The sequence below is a fragment of the Rhamphochromis longiceps genome, linkage group LG12 (assembly GCF_057381845.1).
Source record: "Rhamphochromis longiceps isolate RC_006_pf linkage group LG12, R_longiceps_female_GT1.1, whole genome shotgun sequence".
In the NCBI taxonomy this organism is placed as follows: Eukaryota; Metazoa; Chordata; class Actinopteri; order Cichliformes; family Cichlidae; genus Rhamphochromis; species Rhamphochromis longiceps.
The window spans coordinates 22,849,890-22,864,751 of record NC_140568.1 but is presented as its reverse complement, the minus strand read 5'-3'; the positions used below and the strand labels follow the sequence as shown (position 1 = coordinate 22,864,751).

Genomic DNA, 14,862 nt, shown 5'->3' with positions numbered 1-14,862 from the left:
TGTTTGAATAAAGCACTACAGTACCAAAGCATTTTACTTTCCAAATGTTTCTATGTGTCAATGCTTTTAGCTGGTGTCATGAGTGTTTGGTACATTCTGTGTGTCGTATTTTCTAGAGAAATCCAGGAACCACCGTGGAATATCATCACTTCATACTGCATGATTTATGACACATGGTGGGGAAGCACTGACTGATACTGAAATATGGACACTTCAGCAACCACTAAGCATCAGAAAAAGCCCTTTTGTGTAAATTTGCCTTTAGATTTATTTTTTTAGCAAGCTCTGTGGTACTGCCACAGCATTACCTAGCTGCTGCTGGCTGAGACTGAAAAATATGCATCTACTAGTTAGTACATATTGTTTATTTAACGTTTATTGCAAGCAAACAGATGTTCATCAAGTGTTTTAATTAAATAAAAACTCTCTCAGTGCCTCTGCTCCCTAATTACTTCTAGTAGTGAACTAATGCCCAGTGTACTGGTGGAGATATCAGTTTTAACTCTGCTGTCTGGTCCTCATGATGAAAGCAGCCTGGACTGCTGGCACGCTGTCTCATGTTTTTGGAGTATTTTTCTTTATTTCATTATGTGTGTGAAAGGTAGAAAAAAAACAGTGACATTCTGAATCTGCCTTTCTGTGTCCACACATTTCACTGCCGTCATTTTCTTCTCACAACGTAGCCATGTACTGACCAACGAGCCTTGCAAAGGAGGCCAAGCAGGCTTGGTGATTGTCTTGGTTAGGACAGGTGCTCGCTGCGTGTGGAGTCATCCCGCAGTTCTCTTTGTAATCAGCCAGCCTAGACCTGCACAAAAAACATGAAGCACAACACAGACAAAGAATGAGAAGCACAGGCTCAGTCATAAAGTCCAAGATGAAAGATGAAAACACACAAATACAAAAAGCTGGGCGTAATTTTTTTGGCACAGTTTTTTCTACAGAGCAGCTGCCAATTATGACCAGCGTCAAACTGGGAAAGTATATACAACATCTGTTCCCAGGCCTCTACAACAGGTGTCATGAATATCAAACACTTATGCCTCATAACCAACAAGCTATTAATAATATTCAGCAGAGACCCAGTCGTAGTGCTTTTGTATAAAGATGAGAAAAGATATGATATGGCTCTTTTGGCCATAGCTTCTGTGCTTATCCTGGATCTCTTAACCATCTCCCGAACTCACTTTCCCCACAAACCAAGGAGACTGATAAAAATAGTATGTTTTGTTTCGGTGTGTTTGTGATAAGAGCTTTAAGTCTGTGGAGGCCCCCAGGGTGGCATTGCTAATCCACTTAAGTAGGTTTATTGGGAGTAGCGTGAGTAAAGTTGCGCTGTTTGTACTGTTCACATCACAGCTGCCCACAATGTGAATCACAATCCATACTGCATTTCTCTTTTTCCTCTTTGCTTCTTTCCGAGTTGTGCATGACTCATTCCCTCTGACCTGGTCTGACCACTTTTTTCGGCCTTAAGTTCAAAGGTACCTTAATTTACCTTGGGCTGTGTTGTCCTAGTGAACACACAAAAACACACATATATACAGAAGAATAGGTTTAGTATTGATGAAATCTGGGTTGTTGAATGGTTGATAGGCTAGTGACCCAGCACTACCTGATAACCACTCCCTTCTTAGGAACTTAATGGTTGCCAGCAGCTCATTCTTCTGTTTTTTTTTTTTATTGTCAGATGTCATGGTGGCTTTCAAAAGTAAATATTATGGGTTTTATTATATTTAAGCACATCACTGTCATAATTGTGACATATTTTGAATTACATAAAGAAATGAACTTGGACTCAGACACCAATGAGAACGCCTGGAGGTTTTATCTTAACAGCGCTTTTTCCTCATATAGAAAAGAAACAGAAAAAAGTGACTATGCTTTATTTATATGCACATTTATATGTATTAGATGCTTTATATGTCTGATGACTCACACATGAATGTGCCCCTTTTTGCATTTATTTCAGACAACATACATATATTTCTAGAAAAAGGGTTTCATTATTATTTTTGTGAAATAAAAACTTTATCTCAATTCTAATGCTAAGCTAAACTAATAATTTCTTAGTTTAAAGACAACAAAGCATTTAATCATCAGTTGTTTTTAATCTCTGGGCCCTCTTCCAAAGTGTGTCTTTGGTCCTGTCGCCCATCATGGCACTTGGCTGCTCCTGCCTAAGCCTGATTCTATCACAGGTTTCTTCCTGTTAAAAGGGTTTTTTTCCTTCCCACTGTCGCCAAGTGCTTCCTCGTAGGGTCGAACCACCAACCTTCCAAACAGCATATAACCTGCTGTTCCTACGGGCTCTTTTTCAAGAAGGTCTTTGATGGGATGTGGCATGCAGCCTTGTGGATAACGTCAACCTGGTCTGAATCAGCAAACACCTGTATGACAAGCATATAAGCCTTATTCTCTTGAGTGACAGCATGGGCAGCTGGTACTACAGTCGGAATATCATCAAGTATCTACTCTCAACCACCCTCTCCAACATACACCTGGAGAATTATGAAAGATGCCTTGAAACAGCATGAAGGCACAGTTAACACTGGAGGAAGAACAATCACCAGCCCACATTTTTATATTCATGTCTTTGAAGGGAAAGAAAGAAAACTCCCAAGCTTGGTGGTAAAGAAGCCTCAGCTCTTAGTATGGGTATCAGAAAAAGGAAAGGCCAAGCTCATACCTAACAATCCACAAGACATCAACTCTGAAATCAAAATCAGCAGTCTGGAAAAAGTATCTTGGTTTCAACATATCAATGAAGGCTCAAACCCTGGAATTTTAGAAAGGATAGTACACAGCCGCAACAGCAAGACATGAGACCATCTGGAGACAAGACCATCTATCAGAGGTCAAAAATCCACCAGCTGTGTCTTGTCAATTTTCCTGCGAAACATAGACACTCACGGCAGAACTCCAAAGAAGAATTTTGGCAACACACGGAGAGAGAGAGAGAGAGAGAGAGAGAGAGAGAGAGAGAGAGGGAGAGAGAGAGATGCTACAGGAAGATTTAAAGTCCACAGAAAGATCCAACAAGTAACAGGACCGCACAATGATCTCCTCATAGTTGTCATAAAAAAAGAAAGAAGTTGAGTTGTTTATTAGTTAAAGTTTTTTATTCAGGTTGTTCAGATGAAGATTTTCTTTTTTCTTTTTTTTCTTTTGCTTGTTTCTTCATTTGCATATGTCTATGCTGGAGTCAGACAAGTTTCAGTGTGTCTTTCATTTGCCTGAGAACAGCTTTGCCACTGTATACACGACCGACACAGCTCTCCATAACAGACACATTACTGTTTATTCCTGTGGCTCCTTTTCCCCCCTCCTATTGTTTTGCTGTCCAACCACTGCTGACAAGATGTAAAAATGTACCTCCACTTGTGCCAGTAGCATTGTCCTCTTACTGCCTCTTGACTCCATAAAGCTACCTCAAATTTACATTCAGGGAAAATACATGAAGTCTTTTCCTGTTGAGTTGCCTGAAAATGTCTGAGATAAAAATCCTCCAAAAATATAAACTTAGACATGTTTTCTTCAAAGAAAAGCATGAAAAGATATGTGAATTTTGACTTTTGTACAGCAAAACTCTAAAATTATTTATGAATAGTTACACATACTGTACTTACGCTGTAAGAAAATTAGAGTTATGCATTTATAGCATTGTATTTATGCACGAGGGATGCATGAATACAATGCATTTAAAAAACAAGAACAATATGCTGATGGTGCAAACTACTGTTCACCACAATAGTTTTCAAAGGGCCAATGTTAATGTAAACAAAATATACATATGGCTCTGTCTTCACACACTGCTAGACTTAAATATTCTAGAGTGGAATTGGTATTTGATCACATATTTATAATTTTTATACCTTTTTCTGAAATAACTAAGATGGAATGATACTTAATATCTTATTTTTTGTGAATAACATAGTCTTCTGTGAAAAAATTGTCTTCTGTGAAGGACACAGCATAGTCTATCAGAGAGAAAGGTCTTCTTTTATTGCAGTGATTTAAAAACCAATATGCCGTCATGTTAGTCTTCAAAAGAGGAGAGAAGCATATTTGGCTGAGATTAAATGTGGGATAATGATATAACAATTTCCCATGTCTGTCTGTCTGTTTGTGTGTCTGTGTCATCATAGCAGAAATGTAGCCAGTGTGGCGTAAAAGGCGCTTGGACTTCCAGCAGCAAACCCCACTCAGACACACTTCATTACTCCATCTCCATCCACCCTCCTTACAAATCACCCCAGAGAGCCTCTCGACATGACATGCTGCTAACATCACATGTGAAACCTCGCTTCAGTAAACTGACCACGCTATGCTCGCGCCGCCATCGCCACAGAGACGAGTGTAGACACAGAAACGCGCACTATCGAATAGCGACACACAATACATAAGTAGCCTTCATAATAAAAAAAGAACATACACAGACAAATGCAAAGCAACCCCTCTCAGCACTTGTCCTCCTCACTCGAAGGCCCCTCTCAACCATTTCCATTCAGAGTGAAAAAGGCACTTGTACCCACAACCATGGTACAGATGATAAAAAAGATACGACAGAGGGGAGAGAGAACAACTCTATTGTGCCTACACAAAGCAACCTTTCGAAGCGCCATTTTTCCGTATCTTATGGGCAAAAGGTCTTTTACTTTTGTACTAATACAGAATGTGAACGTCAGATTTCTGTAAGAATGGCAAAGACCACGGAAGATTAAAGAAACTGAACAAGCACCATGTTTCTTTTTAGAAGCAGAGCTCTTTCAGACAATGATGGCTTAAAAACAGTAATTTAAAGTTTAGAGAGGTGTCCTGAGTGTTCAGACAATGGTGTTCCAACACCAGGATGCAGCGCATTTCATGGCTTCCACGGGCTTTCCATTATACCTCGGCAAAGCGCCTCTCACTGCTGAAATTACAGGCTGTCTAGCTCAACAGAGTTTTATGGTCATTTCAGCCACTCAGCCCCCAGGGAAGTGGCAGGGGGAGCTCCCACAGAGGTAGACTTCTTTCAACCAACCTGACACTTTAAACACAGTGATTCGGCTGAGCGCTGACTGCCTGTCCATCCAGCTTGGCAGTAATAGAAAACTAATGGCTTTTTATATGGATTCTTATTCCTATTACTCGATGCCCATGACAAACAATGTGACTTAAATCAGATGACTGTCAGTCTTGGAAACCATTTCCTTGCGAAGGAGGAGAGGAACAAGGAAAAACAGTTATCAAACTCCAAAGTCGTCTAATAGCTTCATTTGAAAAACAACAGTTCATTGAGAGTCCTGGCTGGTTTGGAGAATTTCCCCTCTGTGCTCTGTCTACAATTATGAGTTTTTTTCTACGGCTGATACTTTCTGTTAAATGTGAAATTATGGCTTTTCACTCTTATCGCTTCCCACAGTCTTTAGCCTAGAGAGTCTTTAGAGACCATATCGCTCAGTCATCTACAGAAAGCATAACAATAACCATGACACAATAGCTGCCAACATAATATCTCTTACATGAAGCAAATAAGAAAAAAACAAAAGATGTTTCCCCTCTGCTACCTCGCCTCTTTCTTTTTTTTTCATCTGACCTTATCTTCTCCTCGCTTCTCCTCTCTTCTCCTTCTTCATTAATGTCCTGTTGTCACTTTTGTGTAAACCAATTGCCATGAGCTAGAGATGCTCATGTGCAAATTCATGGCATGTAAATTTTACCGTGGTTCGGTCGACAGCACTCAGCAGTTCTTTTGTCACTAGCTGTTAAACGCCAAAGCAAACAATGCGGCCCGGCAATGTTGTTGTTTTTTTTCTTCTTCACAATTAAACCGTTTTGACACTCTTTTATTCTGCACCGCTCAATACATGACAAAAAACTATTATGAAACTCCTAACAATGAAGCACTTACCTTGTGAGTGGAGTGCTATGAATATATTTTGATTAAAATAGAATAACATCTGTCAGAGTTATTTTTTCTTACGACTAACAGACAATTTGCAGTGTCTCCTTTTCCTGCTTTCTCTCCCTACGCTTCTTCCGGTGACCCTGAGATGGCGCTAGTCAGAGGTGACTGTCTGTTTCACCCATTGCTATTTTCTCCAAAATGTGTCTGGACAGAGGCCTGCCTCGTTTAGTTCTACTGTACTCACTGGGATTCCTAGTCAATGCTTTAAAAGGCCAACTGTGCACAGATGGCATTGAGTCAAAGCGCAAGGCAGTTTAGCTTAGCTGTCAAATGAAACAACCTTTCAACCCCTTACTCAGCAGAGAATTGAAACCAACAAAAACTGACTGGTGACACAGTTTGTCCTGCATTATTAACTACAAGATCAAAACCATTTGAAATCTGATAGACCATCTGAAGAGAGCAGCGTATGGACGATAGTAATGCTGTTGACCAGGAAACTGGCTTTAATATCAGTGCTTATTTTACCGCCTCAGTTTCTCATGCATTCAAAGTCATTTTACAGGTCACAAAACTGTAAACTAGCAGTGCTGAGTTATTGGATCTTAACATATGAAGAAGAATCAATATCAGAATTTTCAAAGATAGATTTGATTTTCTTCTGCATTTGCTCAGTTTAAAGAGTTGGATTTTGATTGAACGTACAAACACTGCTGGTGAACTCATTTTGTACCGGTGACATTACAAAGCAATCTGCTCCCAGTCTGCAGGAGTAATATTCAATTCAATAATACCTTTGTCACCGTTAGATTTGATTTTGTTATTATGAAAAGTAACGACTATGACTTCATTTAAAGACCCATACCAAGTTCCCATCAAGTGTGTTTTCTTTCTTCCATGGTGAGTAATAACTCTGACAATACATCAAGGGAAGTCTGACAATATGTTTTCTGTTTTGTTGCCTCTGTTAAGTGCAATCAGTTAAGGGAAGTTATAAATTTGGCAAAACTGAAATGATTGTATTCAGCTCTAAAAACCAGAGACACACTGTGACTAACCACATACTTCACTGGCCTCTTACCTCGGCCTTTGGCACCACTGTAAGGAACCTTGAACCATCCCTTAGTTATGCTGCAATAGACTTAAGTTGCCGGGGGGCTTCCCATGATGCACTGAGCGTTACTTCTCTTTTCGCCCTCCCTGTGTTTAAACACCACTATTGCATTTAATCATTAGTAATTATTAAACTCTTTTTCCTTTCCACTGCTGCCACGTGCTTGCACATAGGGGATTGTGTAATACTTGCTTTTTCCTCTAATATTGTAGGTTGTGTACCTTACAGCAGCAGTCCCCAACCCCCGGGCCACGGACCGGTACTGGTCTGTGAGTCGTTTGCTGGTGTGAAATTTATGGTTTTCAGGGTTTTTAGCGTTATTTTTTAATCGTTTTTATCATTAACTCGGTTTCCCTGGGTCTTTTCCCGTGTGTTATGAATAAATCTTTCTTTTTTGTACCAGTACTGGTTTTATTTTGTTGTATTTATCCAACACATTTAAGGCTGGTCCGTGAAATTATTGTCGGACATATACTGGTCCATGGCGCAAAAAAGGCTGGGGACTGCTGCCTTACAGTATGAAGCACCTTGAGACGACTGTTGTTGTGAGTTGAAGAATATAAAAGAAACTTAATATTGAAAAATTTACAAACATCCTGTCTCAGAATTATACTGAAAAACTAGTCCATGGATTTGCTGTTTCTAACCTGAAATACTGTAATTCCTTATTATCACCACATTGTCCTAAAAGCTTCCTAAAAAGACTTCAGTTAATCCAAAACACTGCAGAGTATTGACAAGGACAAGAAAGCTACGTACTCTTCATTGGCTTCCTGTTAAATCCAGAATTCAATTAAAAGATCTTTCTCCTCTCTGATAAGGCCCCATTACATATTAAAGACCTTGTAGTACCATATCATCCCAACAGAGCACTTTGCTCTCAGACTAAAAGTACAATAGGATGTAGAGCCTTCAACTATCAGACCCCTCTCCTGTGGAACCAGCTCCAAGCTCGGGTTGAGGAGACAGGCGCCTTCTCTACTTTTAATAATCAGCTTAAAACCTTCCTTTTTTGTGAAGCTTATAGTTAGGGTTGGATCAGGTGACACCGAACCACCCCTTAGTTAAACTGCTAAAGGCTCAGGATGTTGGAAGACTTCCCATGATGCACTGAGGAGTGCTTCTCAACTACTCTCTTCACTCTGTTTTCTCCTCTTGTTTCCTTCGCTCTGTCCTCCTCTGCTCTGTGCTCGCTTTCCCCTCAGCCCCAAAATGGTTGTGACAGATGGCTTTTCCTCTGTGAGTCTAGCTCTGCTAAAGATCTCTTTCTGTTTAAAATGAGACATTCCTCTCCGTTTGTCATGAGCTTCCTCAATGGGCAAAGCTGAAATGTTGGGGTTCCTTATCTAATATTGTAGAAGCCCATATTTAACTTACAACATATTGCAAAATGTCTTGAGATGTGAACGAGCAATATATAAATAAAACAAAATAGAATTTTGAAAGATGTTTGATATATGGCACACGCTGTCCAGCAGTGTGAGCTTTGATAAAAAGTGAATAGTTTGTTTAAAGTTGTACTTGTTTGAGTTTCCAAAAGACAAACGAACCAGTCAAAGTGAACACTCTCTCTCCTGTCCTGTCCCCTCTCCCCTCAACCGACCCTGCTCCGGTCCTGAGCACTCATGAGCTGAGGCGTGTGTTCCGGAGCATTAACACCAGGAAGGCGGCCGGGCCGGATGGAGTGCTGGGCCGGGTGCTAAAAGACTGTGCTGCGGACCTGGCGGACGTCTTCACCTCTATATATAACACCTCGTTGTCCTGTTCACTGGTACCATCCTGTTTCAAAGCAGCAACCATCGTTCCCATCCCAAAACAGTCAAATGTCACATGTCTGAACGATTTCAGACCTGTGGCACTCACCCCCATTCCCGCCAAATGCCTGGAGAGACTGGTCATTAAACACATCAGAGCTGCTTTTCCACCATCCCTGGACTCGCACCAGTTTGCATACAGGGAGAACCGGTCAACCGAGGATGCGATCGCCACAGTGCTGCACACATTACTGAAGCACTTGGAACACAGGAACACCTATGCACGGCTCCTCTTTGTAGACTACAGCTCGGCTTTTAATACCATCCGGCCATACAAACTCCGTTCCAAACTCCACCAACTGGGACTTAACTCCTCTCTGTGCAACTGGATTGTGGACTTCCTCACTAACCGTAGACAGAGTGTCAGAGTGGGTAAGAACACCTCTTCCACCCTTGTGGTCAACACCGGTGCCCCTCAGGGGTGTGTTCTGAGCCCTCTGCTATACACTCTCTTCACCCATGACTGTATTTCCTCCTGCGCGTCCAATCTCATTGTTAAGTTTGCAGATGACACTACAGTGCTCGGACTTATATCCAACAATGATGAGACAAACTATAGGACAGAGGTGCAACAACTAGAGTCATGGTGCCACGACAATAACTTGGTCTTAAACACCAAAAAGACCAAGGAGATCATTGTAGATTTCCGGAAGAGGGGTCATAACAACCATCTGCCTCTCTTCATTGGCAGTGAGGCGGTGGAGAGGGTGAGCAGTTTTAAATTCTTGGGGGTAACTGTGACCGAGGACCTGTCCTGGGGCAACCATATCACCTCAGTTGTACGGAAGGCCCAACAGCGCCTCTACTACCTGAGGAGACTGCGGAGCGCACACATTCCCAGATCTCTGATGTTGAACTTCTACAACTGTGCCATCAGCAGCGTTCTGACGTATGGATTTCTAGTGTGGTTCCCCAGCTGCACCAAGGCCGATCAGCAAGCACTCCAGCGGGTGGTGAAAGAAGCTGGCAGAATTATTGGAACAAGTCTGCCAGAGATCAGTAATATCTTCCCCACTCGCTGTCTGAGGAGGGTGCACAGTATCCTGCGGGACCAACATCACCCTGCGCGCCACCTTTTCCATCTGCTGCCCTCAGGGAGAAGGTACAGGTCTATACAGGCCAGAACATCCAGACTGGCCAACAGCCTGTATCCACAGGCTGTGAGGCTCCTGAACTCTCTGCCCCCCTCTCACGGACAATAACCATATCCAACTTCTTAATAGCAATGAACTGGTCTGCATTGGTGCATCATATCTTTATTCTCTTCCCCCTCCTGCCCCCCTCTTTCTTAAATAGATAACTATCATATCTGATATCATATCTCACAGTACAATAATATTGAATGGGTTGCATTGTTGTATTTTGTCATGTTTCTCAGGTCTTTGTCTGAATTTCTACGAACATTATTGCTAAGGATTGTCTTATTGCATTGGAGTCACACTGGGTTAAATATGTACACTTGGGTTTTAAGGGGTATTTATTATTTTCTTCTTTTTTTTGGGTTGTATGGAAGCCCCAAACGCAATTTCATTGTTCTTGACAATGACAATAAATAAATAAATACTAAAATACTAAATACTAAACAAGTAGATTCACTTTTCCTAAAAAAAAAAAGCAAAATGCTGACGTACTGTTGTTACCAATAATTAAATAATAATAATTAAATATCAGCCACATGCAAAATGATTCAGTGGAAATGTTTATAGAAAGCATTACATGCAGCAGCTTTTAGCAAGTCTCTGTAAGTATAAAGAGAATCTGAAAGTAACAGTGATTAAGAGGTGAACGAGTCGGCCTTAATTGACACATTCAAAACCACACAGCGATCGTACAGTAGATAAATCGGAAGCCCTATTGATAATGTTGGCATTAATAATAGATATGGTACCACTGGAGCACACTCAAGGAGTACCTACGCTGAAAGAGGAACTAAAAAGGACCCTTAAAGCAAAGTTGCAAGCAATATAATCATCTCCAGCTCATACACAAGAAAGGGTTACTTCCCCCGACTGTACTTATAGCTATGGAAAGTTTCTCTGGTCCGAGAACATTTAGTAATCACTACAGCTTTCCGTTATACCATGTTCCCTCCGAGATTAGAATTAGGAAAGTAAATGCATTTACTAATCCATACATTGGAATGAAATGCGCAACTCTTTTTGTTCCACTGAGTCCCCCATCTCACTCCCTCTACCTCCCTTACTCTTTTATACTCTCTTTTACTTCTCTTTCACTCCTTGTGGTGCTCTCATGTGTATCCAGCAAGCTAAGCACGTATCCGCTGAAGCCGATGCCTGATTAAAGCCACAAACTGTACTATGCACAAGGAAAAGGTCGCCAATTGACACACGCTTTGCTTGCAAAGCCAGCTTAACACTATCAGAAAAGACATTCACTTCGATGGCTTGTAATGTTACCAGAAAAAAGACAGAGTCCAGGTATTGCCTTGAGCCCAGACTTTTGAGGATAAGTAAGGAAGATCTTCTGTCTACGCGTATGCTTTTATACGCTGTCCTCAGATGTTGAGAGTGGGAAAAATTCTGGAAAGCGAGGACAGCTCAGTCAGTCCTTTCTTCTTCAGTAGTGTTAAAGAGATTAACCTTAGTTTTACCTGTAAGAATGGATTTAGATTTAAATCTGCAATATAAGTCATAATTAGATATTAACACTGGATACAATGATACAGAATACAAACTTACATAGAAGGTGTTTTAGCTGCCTTGCTTCATTCATTAAGTATTTCTTCTTCCATTTTAGTTTGTTTAGTTTGTTGCTGCACAGCTAATCAATCCTGTATACACTTAAGTATTAAACTTTCTATAGTGGCAAGTAGGCCACAGTCCAGCACAGTCAAAGAAATGTCAATTTTATCTGCATACCCTCTGTTGTTTTGCACAAACTTGTTATTGCCCCTACACTACAAGGTACAGTGCTGTGAAAAAAGTATTTGCTTTCTTGATTTCTTATTGTTCAGCATATATTTAAGATCACAAAAACTCATTTTAATATTAGGCAAGGGTAATCCAAGTAAATACAAAATGCAGTTTTTAAACAATGATTTCATTTATTAAAGGAATAAATCTATTCATGGCTATTCAAATCTATTCAAATCAAAAACCCAATAAAAGGTTGTGCCACCCCTGGGAGCAAGAACTGCACTCAAGTGTTTGAGATACCAGTGAAATTTTCACATTGCTCTTCTTTGGGGAATTATTTTAATTCAGCTACACTGGAGTTGGCTTCAGCTCCAGACTTTGACTAGGCCAGTGGTCCCCAACCTTTTTTGCACCACAGACAATATTTTCACGGATCGGCCTTTAAGGTGTTGCGGATAAATACAACAAAATAAAATGATACGACCAAGACACAAACTGTGGTATTTTGTAAATATAATAATGCATTCTAATTCACTGTGTAATTGTGTAACTTTATTAGCAGCGTCCTCCTGAAATGCGCCAACAACATTGAGAGTAACATCCTCCTCTCTGCCCCTTAATGCTCTCTGGTCGCTATGGTTACATGTAAATCTTTCTTCCAAAATAAGACACACAACTACAACACAGGAAAAGACCCTGGGAAAATGAGTTTAGATAAGAAAAACAAACCTGAAAACCATAGATTTCACACCCGAGCCTCAACTCTTGTGGCCTGGTACCAAACGACTCACGGACCACTGTGGCTCGTGTGTTGGGGACCGCTGGACTAGGCCACTTCGTTTTGTTTTCTTTGAGAGACTCAGAGGTGAATGAAACTGCATTTCAGATCTCTGTCGTGAGCCGAAGTCATGATTCCTTCAGTTATAGTCATCCAGGTCCTGAAGTGACATAACAGCCTCAGACCATCACAATATCTCCACCATGTTTGAATGTCTAACAAGTAGACACCAAGTGGACCAGAAAGTAGAATAATATTAAAGCTACATCATGCTGGTTGATGTTCTAGAAAGCTACTGCTTTAACTACATAGAACTGCTGGAGTAAATAGATAGGGAGTAGTGATAAAGCAGCAGAGAATTATCACCAGACTTTGCTCCACTTACCTCAGAGGGATTTTATGTTTTTCAGCTAATTGTTTTAGCTTCAAAGCATCTGGAGGAGAAAGCTAAGTTACCAAATAAATGTGAACATAATGGACCATTTAACAGATTAATACATACATACATATTCCCACACACACTGTAGTAGTCATCTTCCTGAGAAATAGTTATTATATCTCTGTGGCCGCTGTTCCTGTAGATGTTGTATTACTTCATTTTCAGAGAAAACAGCTTCCACGCATATACGTGTTGGATGCTTATTAAAACTGCAGAACTGACCTACGTGTGACTGGAAAGCTAAGGATTAGAGACCAGGGATCATGGTGAGGTTCCTCACAAGTGCAAGAGAACAAAGGTGTATGTGAGTGAATGATAAAAGGGCAACAGCATTGCGATTTCTTTCAGCTTCATCTCAGAAACTTCAGGTTAATGCCATGTGGGGCAGTCATTCCCCCTACGCTGTTCTCCCGCAGTGGAGGCTTGAATTGTTGGATGCAACAGAGAAGACTGTTGATTCAGGGCTCTGTGTGTATGTGTGAGAGGGGGGAGGATGCAATACCCTGTTGTTTTTTTTTTCTGTAAGCAAAAGTAGACTGATAACACTATTTCTCTCAAACTGGGTCAGGTTACCTGTACAGGGATCGATTGTCTCTCTCTGCTGCCCACTTTGAAACCCAGTGGCCAAAGAACTCAATCAAAGAGCACCCAGTGAGCCTGAAGACCAGGGGAAATAAATCAAAGATAAAAGTGTTGCATTGATCGCCTAGACAATCAATACAGTACACATACACAGCTCAGTGCTCTTTGGGATGGGCTTCATTGAGCTTGTGTTGCATAAGGTGACATGGAAATGGACAGGGAATTTCTCTGAATGAATACATGTGCACACATACTTACACACACACACACACACTACAGTACCCCAAAACAGTGCATCCAAATATAGCCTATTGTCACTCTGAGGACTCGGCAGTCCCAAATGAATAGCTGTTGGATCCACAGGAAGGATTGCGATACCACAAGGTGGAGAAGTAGAGAGGAGAGGAAGCAAGGGAAATAGGGAAAAAAAATCTGTTTATTGTCTCCCTGCGCAGGATTATGGAAGGTAATAATGTAATAACTGTGGTGGAAGTACAACAAGCTGTAAGAAATAAGAGCTGCTCCATTTAATGCTTGTTCTCTGTCCATCTACAGCCCCAGGGTATGTCAACAATTGCCTCCTCAGAGACGAGGAAGAGAAGGAAATCTTCCAGAGCAATATGCCATCTAAGCCCAAGCCAAGATTAGCTATTTGAAATCTTTTCAAATATTTAGTCTTTGTTTGATTGAGCTCTAGGCTCCACCTGCAGCGATCTGAATAGTCCCCAAAGGTAAAATCGTCGCCAATTTGGCATCCAACACGCTCAAGGTAAAACTCCAAAAATAAAGTAGCTGAGGGCTTTTTATTAGTGTAAAGTAGGAAATTGCAGTCTTTAAGAGTTTACAATAAATAATAAAATAGATGAGGGTGTGTTTTGAGCTGTGACCCTTCTTTAGCAGAGTATATTTCAGGGAGCTATGCTTGAATTTGAAATGGCCTGTGGAGTCTGCTGCAGAGATCCACAGCCGTGTGACCAAACCACTGACCTCCAACCTGCTGCAGTATAGTTGTGCGGCCCAAATCGATTCTGAGACCCTCCTCTTCCTCCTCCTCCTCTCTCCGTCTCATTATCTCTCCCTCCTCCCTCACTCAAACTGTCCCTTGTGTTAAAACGAAATAGGTTTGGGCTTGCTGCACATCCCCTGTTTGGCGTCAGACAGGTATCCCCGGGGAACACAGGCCTGTCTTTGAGTGATCTTCCGCTGGTTTTATCAACAAATCTCTGAGAGGAAGAAGGGAGCCAATGAAAGTTTCCTCTGCCGAGGCACTGCTGTGTTCTGTGTTTAAAAAGAGGGCTCCTTCGAAGACTGTTCATTGTGATTATCACCAGGATTTCGCAAAACATACCGCAAACTGGGGACTTCG

At 41.2% G+C, this 14,862-nt stretch overlaps 1 protein-coding gene across 4 annotated transcripts in view; it reads right to left on the bottom strand.

Annotated features, from left to right (window-relative positions):
- Nucleotides 1-14,862, bottom strand: part of LOC146657256 (GDNF family receptor alpha-2-like) — a 71,540-nt gene that overhangs the window by 15,875 nt on the left and 40,803 nt on the right. For all 4 annotated transcript variants that reach the window (XM_085425217.1, XM_085425216.1, XM_085425218.1 and 1 more), the window contains exon 5: nt 696-808. In XM_085425217.1, coding sequence (XP_085281343.1) covers nt 696-808 — 113 coding nt within the window. The remainder of the gene's footprint in view (nt 1-695; nt 809-14,862) is intronic.